This window comes from Microtus pennsylvanicus, chromosome 19, assembly GCF_037038515.1.
Source record: "Microtus pennsylvanicus isolate mMicPen1 chromosome 19, mMicPen1.hap1, whole genome shotgun sequence".
NCBI classification, from domain to species: Eukaryota; Metazoa; Chordata; class Mammalia; order Rodentia; family Cricetidae; genus Microtus; species Microtus pennsylvanicus.
In genome coordinates this window covers 36,320,499-36,338,911 of record NC_134597.1, presented here as the reverse complement: position 1 = coordinate 36,338,911, position 18,413 = coordinate 36,320,499, and the positions used below count along the sequence as shown (strand labels likewise).

The following is an 18,413-nucleotide window of genomic DNA, read 5'->3' as shown; positions in this document are numbered from 1 at the left end:
TAACAACTGCCAATTTTGACTGTTCTCCAATGATTGATATCGTATGTACCCAAATTCCAGTGATTATTTCTAGTAATTTTACTCATTTCAGTAATATCCCACATTAGCTTTAACTTCTCACTTCTTATTGACTAATGGTAAGAAATAGAACTTTGCATGTTTGTCAGGTATGTGTATTTTTTTCCAACTGACTGTTATCTGCTTTGTTAACTTTACACAGATGTGCTGGTTTTTACTTTGCTGTTATTGTAATGAGTTCACTTTAAGTATCATTCACACTTCCATCTGGACTTATAGGTACTTTTGTTATTAATCAACTAGTTCTACTCTGATAAGCAATCTGCATAGGGATGAGGAGGCTTTTCCAATGTCACATTCTTGACCTCTGAGTGCTTAAGACCTATATTATGGATCCAGTGATTTCTGTCTCCTCAGTCTAAGAGGTATAGGCCTATTATCCCAAACTAGAGAAGCCAGGGACTTAAGACGATAGGTAGACATATGGTTTTTCTCAAAGTAATATATCTTTGGTATATGCCTATCAGTCTATAATAGTCTGTTTTAAGGGATCGTTTATAACAGAAAGGGCAAAGGGATGCCAACTACTGTGTCTGACAGAAAACAAAATCATCTCTCCAGGTTGTTCTCTGATATCGCTCATGCTGATCTTTCCTTCCACAGTGCCCTTCTCAGGGCACTTTTGACCTCAGCATTCCTCAGGCTGTAGATCAGGGGGTTCAGCATGGGGTTGAAAAGGCTGTAAAACAGGGAAAGGATCTTCTGCTGTGTCTCTGGGTTCTGAGACTTGGGAGCCATGTACATAATTATGGCGCTGCCAAAGAAGAGCCCGACCACACAGAGGTGGGAGGAGCAGGTGGAGAAGGCCTTTCTGCGACCCTCCCCTGACTGGATTCTTAGAATGGTCATCAGGATGCGTGCGTAGGAGACCAGCACCAAGCATAAGGGTCCCACTAAGATGAACACACAAGCTGCAAAGATGACGACTTGATTGAGCATTGTGTCAGCACAGGCCAGCTTGAGCACAGACAGGATTTCACAGAAGAAGTGATTGATTTCATGAGGTCCACAGAAGGGCAGTCTCAGGATGAGAACTAAATGGACCAGAGCCAGGAGGAAGCTTAATATCCAGGAAGCAGCAGCCAGGATAGTGCACACTCTCCAGTTCATGATGACAGTGTAGTGTAGGGGATGACAGATGGCCACAAACCGGTCATAGGACATCACCACCAAAATCAGGCACTCTATGTGAGCAAAAGCCAAATACAAGAATGTCTGCATTATGCATGGAATGAAGGAGATGGTTCTTCTTTTAGACACAAGATTTGTCAGCATCTTGGGGACATTGTTGGAAGCATAAGACATGTCAACAATGGCCAGATGTGAGAGGAAGAAGTACATAGGTGTGTGCAGTCTGTGGTCCAGGCATATTATTCCAAGGATGACCCCATTCCCAAGAAGAGTAAAGAAATAAAAGAGAAAGAAAAGCCCAAAAAGAAAACACTCTACAGAGAAATCAACTTGGAATCCAAGTAGAGTAACCTCTGTAATCCATGTCTGGTTGCCTCTCATTCTCCTGTGGCAAAGACCTTGTTCAGATGCAAAACATCAGGGCTGTGGAATAATCAATGATATAAAGTACTTAATGATTATGATAGAGAAAACATTTTGAATCATCATCCAGGACGGAGTATTGGGTTTTGTCAGATACATTACAAAATGAACTTCTCTGTAGTTATAAAAATGAGGGAAATGTCCAGCTATGTGCTTATGATATTAAGAGAAAAGAGCAGTGAGTGACATGGCTCAGTGGATAAATCTAAATTTAGTCTCCTGGACCCACATGGCGAACAGAAAGAGCCAACTGTACAAGTTGTCTATTGACTTCCACATATGCTCGGCAGTCACAGCCACATGTATGTAAACACATGTGCACCACAATCAGTCAATCAATGTGTTTAAAAATAAGTGTGTACATGTCCATATCAGTATATAAAATAAAATGTGATACCACAGAACAATGTGTTTCAGTGTGCCCTACGTAAGAGGATTCACATTCAAATATACACACATGTGCTGTGTTGGAGAATTCAGGTTTTCTGGTTCCATTTTAGTTATGAGAGTCTTGACCACTCACGTGCTTTGAAGACAGATAGTCTCAACAAAATGGACTAGGTATTTTCCCTTCAATTCCTGGGCTTTCCTTTCTTCTCTGTACAGTTCTGACATGATCAATGGCCTTTGTTCTTCATGTACCTTCCCCTTAAGCCGGCACAGCTGCTCATATGCTTCATATCCATATCTGAATAACCTCAATGTTGTACTTTCTTGAAAACTTAAGAGTTTCCTTATCAGCAGTATTCTGGGCTTATTTGCACCCATCTTTCAGTGTTTGTTACTTTATTTTGAGTTTTGTGTATTTTTTCACCAATATTCAATACACACTTTAGTCATAATTTAAAGAATACTTTAGGCATGTGCAATGGGCACAGATATATGCCTAAGTATGTATGGTCATTTACCATACTCTGATGTATATTTGTAGTCCCATATAATTATCTCACCTAATGAAGTCACTGCATTTTTGTCTGTGATGTACACTCAGTGGTGCTCACACAATGACAGAATCATCCAATGTAGATTTCTTAGGCAGTGCCTCTCATTAAATAACAGATGACTGCACAAGTCAACATTTGCCCTTCTGATTCTCTTTAGACAAAACACTCAAAGGGGGAAAGCAGCTTACATTAACAGTAAAATGATAATTTCATTTTAATTATATTTTGTTTGGTTCTTTTCTTTAATAAAATAAAATGGAGACAGTGCCTAACTTATGTTCTGGTCATCATCTTTTGTCCTCGGTGTCTTTGCAGTTTGGTAAGTCAGACGACCGACAAAGCCTTTCACAAGCTCTTCCTCACCACCCATTAGCTTGCCAGTACCTGATGCAGTTCAGATTCGTTCTGGGACACTCACAAGGATGCTGAGTTGGAATTAGTGGTTAGTTCACTTTAGAAAGATTTTTCGTAGAGGGATTTGGGTCTATCTAGCCAGAATATGGAGGCAGGTGATAAAAGGGATGGGAGAAAATACCGCTTACAAAGTCTACTGGGTATGTGCTGTCACGTGGCATTTTACCCACATCACCACCCCAGAGAAATAACCTTAGCTCTATTAAATCATGTCAATATTTTAAACCCAAATGGTGTTTTTTACAATTTAAACTATTTAGAGCCTCAAGCTATTTATTACAAGTTGGATTATACTAATAAAGTAATTTTTCACTTAATAAAAGAAACCATTTCATTATATAAAATTATATTGCATACTTGTTATTTAAACAAGAACAATTTATTTTCTTACAATTTGGAATTTTTGTTTCCATTTTTCATCTTTCTACTATTCTTGAGGTGAATATTCTTATATTTTCAAGTTTTGCCTGTACTCATGAGTACTTCCTTAGGATATGTTGGCAACTTTAACATGCCTCTCTTCCTAACATCTCCTATGGCTGCATTCTCTGTGGAAGATGAAAGCAGTTTCAGTTCTTGCTGATGGTGTGCACCATGTCTCTTTTCCACAGGACATTATAGTCAAATCTGTGCTAATTTATAACTACAGATCCAGCTCATTGGTAGTGTGTTTACCTACCAGGTGCAAGCCCCAGGTTCAGTACTTAACACTCTGAGCATCAAACAAGAAAAACCAATAGTCTTTGATAATTTAACAAGTGGATACACTTGTATAGTTTACATTTGTGTATCATCGATCACTTAATAAATGTCCCCAAGTATAGATCTGCTCACACTTTGTATTGGCTCTGAAGGAATAACTGAGCATGGGAAGATATATTCTAAATTGGAGGAGATGAAGAATTACTGTTAGTGCAGTTCTGGTCCCTCAGACTTCCATATAGTGATGAAATCTTCAGTACCACTGGGTGAGATTGCTTTGAGATATACCTCCAGCTTTCCATCTTTATCTGCGAGTTTATATGATTTATGAAACAAGAAAAGATAACAAGAACATTATCATTAGTTCTTTTTGTCTCCTAAGCATTTCTAGATCATTTTTTGCTTATTTTTGGCTGAAGTTGGGTTATTTGTTGTCATTTTAATTTGGATAAAATATTTGTTAAAGATATGTTTTCCAATAAGCCTCACTAGCAGAACATTTATGTTGATTTCTACCTGATCCCTCTATCTCTTGATATGTTCCCCCCACCAAATTTAAATGGAGTTCAGTCCTGGTTCATTACCATTCTCACATCACCAAGAAAAAACAAGTTGTCAAGATAATCAAGTGTAAAGAGAACTAAGAAGAAATCAAGTAGGATGAAACATAGAAATCTATACTGTTTAAAGAGGTCTGTTTTTAAGAACTGGGCTCACTAAGTTGCACAGATTGACTGCAAATCCTGGGTTGAAGTGATGCTTGCTCCTACCTCAGCCTCCTGAGCAGCTGGGACTCAAGTGGATGCTACCAAGTTTGTCTATAGATGGTGGTTTTTAGGTGAGATGAGAAAATTTCTACCTCAAATAAGGTTTAAGTGGAACTTAAATGAAGGGAATGTTCAATATTCTGCTCAGAAACATAGGCACACCATGTACTATACTGAGGACAGTAGAGAACAGTGAAGGCAAATTCCCTGAACAGGAAGTACTTATAGGGTTCCAGAAAGAAAAAGAATTCGGTGTGCCTGGCCCAGCATGGACAAGAGATTATAGGTATTAATTGTAGCATATGATTATTTCTTTTAAATGGAATTGACATAAAATGTTCATCAATTGGGTGTAGATTACATTTATTTGACTAGAAATACACAGCTATTAAAAGATAAGTAAAACTCAGAAACTGTGTATTTTATTTATGTAAGTGTGTGTCTGTATGAGTTAACCTGTTACTCATGTGTGTAGGTGCCCACGGAGGTTAGACTGTGTTGCCTTCCCTGGAACTGAAGTTACAAGCAGTTGTCTGTCACCTAATTTAAGTTCTGATAATCAAACTTGGGTCCTTTGCAAGAGAAATATGTATTAACCACAGAACACTCTTTCTGACCCAATTATAAACCTGGAAATGTAGAGAAATATAATTGTCCACACATAGTCGTTATGTGGGTGCCTATGATGTGACATATAGTTTAAAATACCAGCACATTTATATTCATCCTTTGACCTTATTTCAAACCATAAACAACACTGTAAGCAAAATGTGCATTTGTTTATATTGATTATCTCCACAGAGTAAGATTGTATAGGGACTTGCCTTTTAAATAAGTTGTTTTCCCTTTTTCCTAATAAACCTGCAATATTAGTCTGTAAAATTGAGCATTTCTATTTTGGAAAAATCTAAAGCATACTGTGAAAGTAAAGTTTCACATTATTCAAGCTCATTTTAGAAGTAACTCTCACTAACTAATGAGAGTGTCTCATCTGAGATTTACTGATAGCTTCAAGTAGAGAAAAAGAAGTCTATATTATGGAAATGTTAGCCCTTATGAAGAAAAAATGGACAGGAAATTTTAATGGTATTTACTTTTATAACAGTGAATAAAGTCTTTTCTGAGTTATGCTGGTAGATACAATGGTCAAGATTTTCTATTGACTGACAGTAGAAATGGATCTTAAATTGGATTGGACATGATTTTTTTTATCTTTTTATTTTTGTTTTCTTTGAGACAGGGTTTCCTTGTGTAGCTTTGGTGCATGTTCTGGAACTAGCTCTGATAGACCAGGATGACCTCAAACTCACAGAGATCCACTTGCCTCTGCCTCCCGAGTTCTGGGATTAAAGGTGTGCCAGCACCTGCAGAGCTGGACATGATTGCAACACCCAGTGATGATTGATGAAGGCAGCAGTGTAAAACAGACCTGAACTGGCATAGGTCAAAAAGCCTGATCTTTGTCAGTCGAAGATGTACAATCCTATGCATTTTAAGTTCCCTATCTGGTATGTGGCTTCCAAGGTTTTCCAGTTAAAAAACAAAATATCAGAAACAGGAGTGGATGAGATGCAAAATCTGGAGCAACAGAGACTGTCACTTTCATAACTTTTGGAGTCTGTGTTCTTTGGAAAAGCCTAGAATCCTGAACACCAGGTCTGTTTGTGAAGTCCTCTTCTTTGTCTAGACACTGCTGTAGACCTGGGGCAGGTTTTGCCTCTGTGATTTCCCCCTGCCTTTGTTTCTGAAGTTGACCAATGTGCCTGATAATGGTCTCATTTGATCTCACTACAGTGGCGTTGCTTGTGAAAGGGACTTTAGTTCTCTTTGTGAACTTGAGTTTCTGTGCTGATACAACTTTGATCACTTTTTTAAAAGGTGATAGTCATCTTGAGTTCACTCCCAATGTCTTGTGTAGGTGTTTAGTTAGAACTCCAATGAACAGAAGAAGAATTTGTTCAATATAGCCAGCAGTCGGTCACATATAGTGAGTTGATTTTATTTCAACAGATTGATACTCATTTGGCTTCATACAGGTTTATTTGTGCTTGGACTTGTATGAGCAGAATACAGAGAGCACATATTGATATTTAGGTTCTACTTGGAAGATACATAAGATGTAAATCTGTTTAACCTGACAGAATGCAGGATGGAAATGTTTTAGACACACAGCAGTAATATTGTGGTACTGTCCTGCTGAGCCAAGCTGAAAGAGCCCAATAAGACCTTCCTGAGCCTTCCAGAGGCACAGCCATTTGATGTCTGCAAAGGTTCATTATCTGGGATGTAACTGAGTCCCTGCTACATCAAGCACAGCCACTTAGCTCATAAGTCAAATGCAAGCTTTCAATCTAATAACATTGTTTGACTCATCAAGTTCACTATTAGATTAACCTGCGTTAGAGTTTTCCATGTATCTTTTTATTGGCATATATTCATTGTAGAGAGTCCTAAGCTTCCAAAGAACATTTTAATACAAGTGTGTAATGTAGTTTGAGCAAATTGTCCATCCAAATCCTCTTTTTATCTCCTCTATTTCTCTTCCGATTAGGCCCCTTTTGTCTGGGTGTATATCTGGGCACAGTGGCACATGACTTTAATCCTAGCTCTTGGGAGACAGATCACTGTGAGTTAAAGGCCATTTTTATCTTTATAGTGAGTGCCAGGGGAGCCAGAGCTACATAGTGAGACCCTATCTTGGGGCAGAGGTATCTCAATTAGGCCTGTTTATTTTCCCAAACAGTTTAATTCAGCTTTCATGGCTTATATACATGAATGATTTTGTATAACTACATAAAGGCTAGGAGCTTACATGTTGTATTTTTGATAAGCAATTTCTGAAAGTCAGACATAAATAAGGGCACAAAAAATTCATAGTGAAATAATTTTATCAGATCTGAACCAATCTAAATCATATGTAAGGCCTGCATCAATTCTACTTTTAAGATTTTGTAGCAAAGACAATGAAAAGACAAGTCCACAGTGCTTGAACCATGCCCCCTGAACACACACACACACACACAATACATGCACACACTCAATAACTCAACTGTAAAGCCAATAAAGGTGGAGCAACATTTCAAAAGGTGGAAATACCCTTACCTAGTCTCTGCTGGTATGAACTTGCATCTTAGGTTTAGGATATCAGGAAGACAAATAATTTTCCTCCAAGAAAGATGTGATTAATAACTAGATCTCTGAAATGATAGATAGTTACTAAATAACATCTTTAGCAACAAAGGGAGAAAAAGGCTTCATGCATTCATTTCTGTGATCTTCTCTGATAGAAAAACTTTGGCAATGATAGAAAACCTGATCCTGAGTGTGACTGAAGAAGAAATGCAGTTACACAGGTGCTCATTGTGAGGTTAATAAAAATTAGTTTTCAGTAATAGGATTAATGAGATCACAAGTTTGAAGGAAGAATCAAGATGACTGGAATTGGAAGTTCGATGCCATTGCTTTGTTATTTCAAAGGCTTCCACAAGCACATAAGTTTTCTTTAACTTATCTTAAATTTTTATTAAATCACTAACTTTTATTTTTATCTCCATATTTATATATTAAAATTATAATTACAAAGATCTTTGAAGGATACACTGAGTGACCAAAATCCAATATTAAAAATATACAGATTTAAAACTACAAGGACAATTCTGGCAGGAGAGTAAACAGTTTGGGAAAATGGGGAGGGAAATATTTAAGATAACTAATATTAACTCAAACGATGCATTTCTACAGTCAGTGTCTCAGAACATGAGTCCTGGATCTGTTAAAGCTAGAGTCTTGGCAGCAGACGTTTGTCAAACCTCTACATGCACCGAGAAATTTTAGCATTCGCTTAGTACTAATTATGAGCAGGGAGCACTCATAGACGCTAGATCTCACCTCCCTGAGTTCAAGTCCTGTCTTTGTGAATACTACTTCGTGATTTCTCTGTGTCACTTCCTGCCTCAGTTCTCCCATCTAGAAGATGGGATATACAATAAAAGTGACCTGATAAAATGAGTCTCTTTGGTAAAAGCAAGGAAAGAGATATTTTGATTGTGAGAGCCATTAGGGAACTAGCAAGAAATCTGACACTAGAGAAATTCCCAGGAATCCACAAGGATGACACCAGATAAGCCCCTAAGCAATAGAGGAGAGGGTGTCTGAACTAGCCTTGTCCTGTAGTCAGACTGATGAATATCTTAAATATCACCATAGAACCTTCAACTAGTAACTGATGGAAACAGAGGCAAAGAACCACAGCAGAGCACTGGGCTGAGTTCCCAAAGTCCAGTTGAAGAGTGGGAGGAGTGAGAATATGAGCAAAGAGGTCAAGATTATGATGGGGACATTTACTGAAACAGTTTACCTGAGCTAATGGGAGCTCACTAACTCCAGCCAAACAAGGAAGGAACCAGCAGAGGACCAAACTAGACCCTCTTAATGTGGGTGACAGTTGTATGGCTGGGACAGAATGCGGGGCCACTAGCAGTAGAATCAGGATTTATCTCCATTGCTTATACTGGCTTTTTGGGGACCCATTCTCTTTGGATGGATACCTTGCTCAGCCTAGATATAGTAGGGCCTTAGACTTTCTCCCAAAAGCAATGCAACTTACTCTTTGAGGAGTGGATGGGGGGGGTGAGAGGGGGTGAAAGTGGAGGGGATGGAAAGATAGGAGGGAGTCGGAACTTGAATTGGTTTGTAAAATGAAAAAATATAGTTTGTTTTCTTTTTTAAGAAATAAAAAAGTAAAATTATAACATGAAAATGAGTTTCTCTCTCTCAGGTCAAATGAGTTAAATTACAACAATACTATTTAACTAAATTTTCAATGTGTTGACTATTATTAGAGATTTGATATCGATTGTTAGACAGTAGCTTCTAGAGTCAAAATTCACAAGGAATATATTATGCATCTATCATTTCTCTGATAAAATGAGGAACATAATAGAATGGAGCTCCCAACAGGCACTGGATTCTCTGAGGAAGAAGCCACCTATCTCCCTCATACAGTGGTGTGTGTCTTTTGGAGGAGATAGTGCTCCCACAGATACACAGGGAAAGCAGGGAACAGATGTAGGAAAATGAGGTTCAGGACCCATAAAACCCCAAACTTCTAGGATTCCAGTATATCATCTGGGAGGAGAGGATCCTGTGCTACACAATCATTGAGGCTCACCAACCAAATCAAAGCCTTGTTTAATATCTTTCTTATACATTTTCCTGGAACGAGCAGTCATGGGGTATCGGTTAAGGATCTGAGGAGGATACAGGGACCCTGGACACAAAGGAGCAGTCAGGGAATCCTATAGAACTACTTAAGTCCCCGGTCATACCCTGGCTAGGACTAGGTACCTCACTATGACCTCAAGCCAAGTATTTTGCTGACCTCTACCCCACCTCTCTTCTCTCACTCACTCTCAGGCAACAAAACCCCAACAAATAAACAAATAAAAAATTCTGAAAACCAAAAACTTCAAAACCCAAACAATGAACAACAAAAACAAACAAAAAACCCCAAAAACTTCAAAACCCAAACAACGAACAACAAAAACAAACAAAAAACCCAAAAACAAACAAAAGCCCAAACAAAACAATAAAAAAATCTAAAACACATTCACTTACAGTGGCATATGCTGCAATCTTTTCCTCAACTGTAGTCAGAAGCTTAGAAGAAATCCCAAATAGGAAAGCCGGAAAGTAAGATAGGACTTGAGTGAGCTCTTTCTTTCTAAAGGAGCCTCGTCAGCAGAAACCAAGGCTCAGAGCTCTGACTATTGAGATGAACTTGCTTCTGCAAGTGAAGATTTTGCTTATCACCCTTTGAATCCAGATCCTTCAACAGACAAAAATTAATGATTCAGGGAATGGAGCCTTGCGATGCTGATGCAGCCACCACACTCCAGAGAGAAGTGAAGAATATGCCGCCTGGGGACCAATGCCATCATTTCCCATGCCTTTTTGCTTTTTATTCCCCCAGGGCAGGTTATACGTGGTTGCCTGAGATCAGATGGCAATGGGGATTAGTCAGAATCTAGATTCTGGTTCAGAAGAAAAAAAGCAAATCTTGCCATGAGTTAATAACTGTTAGTACATATTTTATCAGTGGCTCCCCCTCTGGTGCCACCTGGAGTGATGACTGTCTTATTATGGAGCCTGGTAAGATGCCAGTAGAGAAATAGATTTCTCAAAGTGGAAGAGATATTACAAAATATCTATCCCATACTTCTCAAATTTCAAACCCACTTTAATTTGAGACTTACATTACCTCACCTTCCTCTTTTTTTGTTATCTGGATGTGTCTGACATTCAGAACAGCTCTGAATTCATTCCAATCTTGAGATAGAATCTGTGGATAAAAATGAGTCTTGCCTACTGTCTTAGTCACTGTTATATTGCTGTGAAGATACATCATGACCAAGTCATCTCTTAGAGAAGAGAGCTTTTAAATGATAATTGCTTATAGTTTCAGAGGTTTAGTCCATTACCATAATGCCTGGAAGCATGGTGGTCTGCAGTCAGGTGTTGGAGAAGTAGCTGAGAATTTTTTTTTACATCCTCATCTATAGGCAAATAACAATACTCTGGACTTGGCAAGAGTTTTGAACCTCAAAACCCAACCGCAGTGACATATTTGCTTCAACAAAGCCACACCTCTCAAGCCTTCTAATTCTTTCAAATAGTACCACTCTCTGATGATGAAGCATTCAGACATATGAGCCTATGGGACAATTTTTATTCTAACCACCTCATCTACCCATTAAGAAGTAAAGTCAAAAGTTCATAAAAAAATTTCTAGTTCTTAACCCTGACACATATACCCATAATTTCATTCTTAAACTGTGAATGAGAAGCAACTTGAAATAAACATTGTATCTATCATCTTTTGCAATGCATGGATAAAGTATTTCATGGGAAGACAATGGGTTATTTCTGACTACAATCAATCAGTGTAACTAATAGTGTGTCTGGTCACCGATCTTGTTGAAATCACTCTCTTCTTCTTCCAGGTTTCCTCCATAAAACTCCCACTCTTGGGAACAGGGGCCATCTCCTACTCTTACAGGCATTTGGGACTACTCCTCTTACTGGGTTACCTTGCCCAGCCTTAATACTTGAGGAGGTGCTTAGTCTTTCTGCAACTCGATATGCTATGTTTTGTTGATGCTCATGGGAGACCGGTCCTTTCCTAAACAGAAAGGGTGGAGGAATAGATTGGGAGGAGGGAAAAGAAGGGGAATGGGGTAAGGGACTTCGAAGAAAAGAGGGGGGGGAACTGCAGTCGGGATGTAAAATAAATAAATAAATAAATAAATAAATAAATAAATAAATAAATAAATGTATCTAAACAAAGAATACTTGAGACTCAAACTTACGGTTTTCAATAAAGAAAATACTTCTCCAGTCTTCAAATAAAACAACAGCAATAAACAAAACTCCACTCTTAACCTTGATAATGCCCTAACTTCAAAATTCCAATCCATGGGCTACAGTGATGTCTCCACAGTTAAGAATACTCGTTGCTCTTCCAGAGGACCTAGGTTCAGTTCCAAGAACCTACATGCTGATACTCAACTTCCTGTAACTCCAGTTACAGAGACTCTGAGATCTTCTTCTGGCATCTGTGGGCACCAGGAATATACAGTAGGCACAGACATACATTCAAGCAAAACACAATCATGCACAAAATTAAAGTCTTAATTGTTCATCACACTTATAAAGCCATTTGCAATGGGATCTGCTCTTACTGGACTCTAGCTTGCTAGAATTAAGTTAGTAAGATTCAAGACTGTGCTCAGTGATTTTCTCTAGTGTTTCACGGTGCAGTCCTAGCAAGACTGGCACATTTTTGTTTTTTAATTTTCAAATTTTTCCTTGTTACTTATTCTGTGGTGGCTTGAAAGAAAATGTGCCCTATAGGCTTACCCATAGTACCCATAGGGAGTGGTACTATTAGGAGATGGGGCTTTGTTGGAGTAGGTATAGTTTTGTTGAAGGAAGTACATTGTTGTAGGAGGTCTTTTTGTCTATATGTTGCTTGTATTGGTTAATGAATAAAGAAACTGCCTTGGCCTGATAGGTAGGTGGAGAGGATTGGACTGAATGCAGGGAGGAAGAAGAGCAGAATCAGAAGACACCATGGATCCGCAGTTGGTGGTAGATGTGCTAAAACTTTGTTGGTAGGTCACAACCTTGTGGTGATATACATATTAATAAAAATGGGTCATAAAAAAGATATAAGAGTTAGCCGATGAGAAGTTAGACCTAATGGGCCAAGTAGTGTTTTAATTAACAGAGTTTCTGTGTGATTATTTTGGTTCTGGGTGGCCGGGATGAACAAACACCCTCCTCCGACAGTACATCACTAAGGGCATGGGCTTTGAGGTTTCAAATGCTCAAGTCATATCTAGTGTGACATTCATATCCTGCTGCCTGTGGATCAAGATGTGTTATTCTCAGAACATTCTCTAGCTGCTTGTCTGACTGCATGCCACCATTCTTGCAGCCACAGTGATAATAGACTAAGCCTCTGAACTGTAAGTCAGCCCCAGTTAAATGCTCTGTTTTATAAGTTGCCATGGTCATAGTGTCTCTCCACAGTAACAAAACCCTAAGACACTTTCCTATAATGAATTTTTAAAAATTGACTTATTATCTCTCAGAAAAAAATATAGTATTTTGTGCCTTTATCAAATAAAGCAAATGGAATTAACAAAATTTCAAGTCTTCTTTTGAGAACTCTATAATTACCTTGAGCAGCCTACTGTGGACACAAAATGTGTTAAATATAGTTTTAGTTTTGCATTGGAGAAAAGACTTCAATGATCTAATATGAACTTCATGAACCGTAATACCAACCTACCAGGAAAGATATCCCTTCTCATACAGAGTGACAGGATTGCTATGAGACAACCACCTCGTTTCTGATCTGCAGGAGATGCCTTTAGCCTGGTACTGAAAACTTGGTCAAAAAACGGTGACTGTCAAGGTCATAGGCCTTAAAAGAGAATTTAATACCGTATGTTTAGTTATTCTGGCATCCATTTTTGTACCTATAGACAAAAAGTTTCCTTCACTCACAATCAGAAAAACTTTCGTTTTTACATTAAGTTATGAATGGAGAAATCCTTGGCTGCTTAAGGTACTGAGAAAAAGAGACATACCGTCTTCTTAAGGCTCAAGGAATATTACAGAAAAAGGATTGTAAAAAGTATAAGAGCTGGAATATAGGGAGGAGAGAGATGAAATTCTGTGTTTTGGGCATGGTACAGCCATTGCAGTCATGAAGTCACAACAGCTGTAGCTCCCTGTGCTGAGCCTGGGCAAGATCAGACCTGTCAGGAGCCAGTTATAGATGGGGGAGGGGCTCATGAGGACCTATCTATCCCTGTTGAACTATTGGCTACTGAAAGGTTATAGGGGAAGAGTAGTCAGCATTGTCATATATATCCCCATTGGTATAGTTACCTGCTCATGGTCATAGAGATGACCCTGGTTAAATATAATGAGTCTCAAAAAGATTAGTAAGAAAAACATTGCAAAGCCTTAACATTACAAAATAGATAAAGTATAAAATTCTGTCAACTTTGTTATTTAAAACTTAAATTGTATTAGCTGTTCATTTATTTGGTTAGATAATTAATAGTTGAATTCAATGGATCCTTGTAAGTTTCAGAGGTTGTCTGGAGGAAAGAACTATGAGTTCAGAGTGACTTCCAAGTGATAGTTGAGCCTTTATCCACTCTTAATGACCCTGATTTCCTTTTGTCCTCCCAAGTGATGCACTGTCTCATGTACTAAGAGGGACTAGACTAGATTCTAAAACCAGGGGTTCACTGAAGTTTATCCCTGTGACCCACTAGATCAGCTATTTGCTATGTAAACAAGGTTTTATTAGAATTTATGCTTACCCATCCACACACATACTAACTATGGGTGCCTCTGCCAGAGGTGGATGATGACAAGTTAAACCATCCTCAAACTCAAGTAAAAGGCAAAAGATGTACACGATCTAAAGAGAAACCAGAGTATCGTCCTCAAACTCAAATATTTTCCTTGTTTACTTATAGAAAACTTGAATTGGTCTAGAGCTAGGCTCCTTAAACTTTTCCCACTGTGATTCTTCATTTCAAGAAATTTTCTGTGACCCCAGATGAATAGGTCTATAAAACAGCTTCAGTACTAAACATGTACTTAGAAGCAATCATAAAGAAATTTATTTGAAAACAATTTTGAGGGAAACATATGATTTTACCTTTTTTTTTGGAGACAGGGTTTCTCTGTGTAGCAGGCTGTCCTAGAATTAGTTTTGTAGACCAGGTTGGCCTAGAACTCACAGGATCCACCTGCCTCTGCCTCCCGAGTACTGGGATTAAAACATGTACCACCATTGCCTGATAATTTTATTAAAGTCAGAACTAAAATTGGCAACTAATAATATAAATTCTCTTTTTACGTAAAGAATTGAATCTTGGGGTATTTGATCCCACAGGACATAGAACTCTTCAACATTTTTCAAAAGTTGAACAGTATTTTGATTTTACAGTTGGCCTTAGTGAGAATGTAGCTTTGCATTAATATGAAAAATACTGGCAGAAATATGTTTAGAACCATCATATTAACAGTTAGAAATTCTTCTCTAATTTCAAGTCAAAATTTGTGTAACTATTTTTTTTATAAAACACAAGCCAGCAACTCAAATAGCAACTTTTAAGCTCCATTAATCTAACATAATAAAATTAAAAGTTATACTAATTTGATACTGAGTGATGAGAGAAGAAAAGTATTAGAAGTCTTTGTTTTCTCTATTTAGATGATAATTTCTGTAAGAACTGAAACTATTGTAAGGTGGAAACGCTGGAGCTCATGATGTACTGTAGTCTCAGATCTGAGAATTCAGGGAGCTTTTACTGGAATTGTTTGATGTGGTGGCATACGCACACTCTGTGTGTTCAGAACCACAGCTTCAGTGATGCAAAAACCTCCTATTGCTGCCAATTTCTTTTCAGCCACACATTCAGTTGAACGCCTCCAGGTGGAGTTGTGACCCACAGTTTAAGGTCAAAATGTGCTTTTGTGTATTTAATAGGTTAACTCATTTTCAGTATTTATTATCTATTAGTAGGGATCACTTTCCAGCTATTGAAGTTATGTTTCTGATCGTTCTCATGACGAATAAACCATTAACATGTGTAAACACTTTGCTGGGTATGAAATGGTTTATCATGGTGATGTAATTCATACTTTTCTTGTTGACTAGTGATGATGAACACCAATCCTTCTGTTATCAACTACCATGTTTATATTGAGAATTCAGTTCAACTTTATTGCTCTGCTTTTGTAAGTTAATTTTTTATTATTATTCATCTGAAAGCTTTTAGTATCCTAGGTAGTGTTTGATGGGCAGGGTGTTGAAATCTTAGCTCCTTACTGTAGAGGCAGAGGCAGGATGATGACTGTAAGTGTCAGCTTGCTCCACACAGCTCCATTCTGTTTCAAAAACAGACAAAAACTGGTATGAAACTTACCATTTGGTCTAGAGCCTCATGTTCCATTTCTTGATGATGTATTTGTAATTTTAAAGAAGTCTAATATTAAAAAAGTAGGCATTATTCGACATGATTTTATTCTGTGCTTTTTCTGTGGCTGGATTTGTAGTAAGGAATGAAGGCATTCATCTACTTTTCCACTGTCTTTAGTTTTACATGTTCTTGGTTTTAAATGAAAGTACATAATATTCCATTGAAAAGTAACATGTATTCTAGCAACGGCAAAGAAAATGACAGGTACCAAACTTGACATCTCCAGGATGTTTCTCACACATGCCTCATCTTCCACAGAATCCTTTGCAGAGCACCCTTGACCTCAGCGTTCCTCAGGCTGTAGATCAGGGGGTTCAGCATGGGGTTGAAAAGGCTGTAAAACAGAGAAAGGATCTTCTGCTGTGTCTCTGGGTTCTGAGACTTGGGGGCCATGTACATGACGATGGCACTGCCAAAGAAGAGCCCGACCACACAGAGGTGGGAGGAGCAGGTGGAGAAGGCCTTTCTGCGACCCTCCCCTGACTGGATTCTTAGAATGGTCATCAATATGCGTGTGTAGGAGACCAGCACTAAGCATAAGGGTCCCACTAAGATGAACACACAAGTGGCAAAGATGACGACTTGGTTGAGCATTGTGTCAGCACAGGCCAGCTTGAGCACAGACAGGATTTCACAGAAGAAGTGATTGATTTCATGGGGTCCACAGAAGGGAAGCCTCAGCAGGAGAACCAAATGAACCATATCCAGCAGTAAACTAAAGCCCCAGGAAGCAGCAGCCAGGGCAGTGCACACTCTCCAGCTCATGATGACAGTGTAGTGTAAAGGGTGGCAGATGGCCACAAACCGGTCATAAGACATTGCCACCAAAATCAAGCACTCTGTTGCTGCAAAGGCCAAATACAAGAATGTCTGCATGATACATGGAACAAAGGAGATGGTTTTTTTCTGGGTTACAAGGTTAGATAGCATCTTGGGGACATTGTTAGAAGCATAGGACATGTCAAGGATGGCAAGGTGTGAGAGGAAGAAATACATGGGCGTGTGTAGCCTTGGGGCCACAGATATTATTACAAGAATGATCCCATTCCCCAACAGGGTGAAGGTATAAAAGACTGAAAAAATCCCAAAGAGGAAGTAATCCAAAGTGGGATCAACTTGGAATCCCAGCAGGGTAAGCTCTGTGATCCATGTCTCATTGCCTCCCATCCTCTCGTGGCAAAGACAAGACTCGTTCAAGATAAAAAGGTAAGAACTGTGAAGCAAAGTTACAACACAGTTAATGACATACAGGGAGCAAATTAAAAAATGTACCACTGAAGAGGGATTTCCTAAGATTTATCTTCTGATACTTTGCAAGACGTAATGTAGTTTGACTACAAATATTGATGTGCTGATGGAATAATAGGAAAACGTACACACACATGTCCTATGTGTAACCAAGTGTTAACCCAATAGGTTCTATTTTAATGTATCTTGTATTAGAAGACACATATACATATATGTACACATGTGCTATTCTGGAGGATTCCTGTGTTCTCACTCCCTTTCCTGACTGTTTTGGTCATTTATATAGCTTGAAGAGTAAGGTGATTAGGGTTCCATTGTTAGGTTGCATTTTTAGGCAGTGTACCAAGTGATTCTTACCCTTGGTTCTTCATGGGCATGCCCACAAAAACAATCCCCTTCTCTCATGTTTTCTACTCATGCAATTCAGATATGAAATTTTAAAGCAAATTATCATTTTTCTAGTTTTATCAAAATCAGGTATGACCTGTCTTTCCAGTAGTTTGCTAGTGCTCCCAGAGAGGACTCTCTGGCAACTGTGGATAGTCTACTGGCTCTAGATCTAATAATTTCCTTTATCTCTTCTGTGCTCGATACTGAGCTTTGTGTATAATTCAAAGAATTCCTTGATTACATGTGAGGACCCAGACAACTATCTCAAACATCATTTAACATGAGATTTCAACAATGTTTACAAATAAGAAACTTAAAAAGGAAATGAATTGCCAGAGCTTGCAGTAAATATTATTGATCTTTTATGACTGCATTCTGATTCACCCATTTTATTGTGCTATGTAGTGGTAAGTCTCAGAGCTGAGCTTAATTTCCATTACAACAGAATTTTTTGTTAATAAGATATTGCTGGAGGCAGTGAGATGGCTCAGTGGCTAAAAGCACTTTCCACCAAGCCTGAAGTCTGAGTTCCACGCCCAGGGACCACATGGTGGAAGTAGAGAACCCAACTCAATGTTTTCATTCTGATCCAAACTTGCACCATTACACATCCACACATGTGTGCATGTACACACTCTTACATACGCATAGTAAATATATAAATTTAGAGGAAAATGACATTATAACAGCTTTGACAGCATAAGAGTATCATGAGAGTTCCTGATTACTTTCTTCCTCTTCAG

General features: G+C 38.4%; 2 protein-coding genes across 2 annotated transcripts; both read right to left on the bottom strand.

Annotated features, from left to right (window-relative positions):
- Positions 1 to 657: 657 nt before the first annotated feature.
- LOC142838172 (olfactory receptor 2A14-like) lies at positions 658 to 1,590 on the bottom strand. The gene has a single exon (XM_075953521.1). It carries the CDS (start codon positions 1,588 to 1,590, stop codon positions 658 to 660), a length of 933 nt encoding a protein of 310 aa, XP_075809636.1.
- Positions 1,591 to 16,266: 14,676 nt separating this feature from the next.
- LOC142838176 (olfactory receptor 2A14-like) lies at positions 16,267 to 17,199 on the bottom strand. The gene has a single exon (XM_075953525.1). It carries the CDS (start codon positions 17,197 to 17,199, stop codon positions 16,267 to 16,269), a length of 933 nt encoding a protein of 310 aa, XP_075809640.1.
- Between the last annotated feature and the right edge of the window lie 1,214 nt (positions 17,200 to 18,413).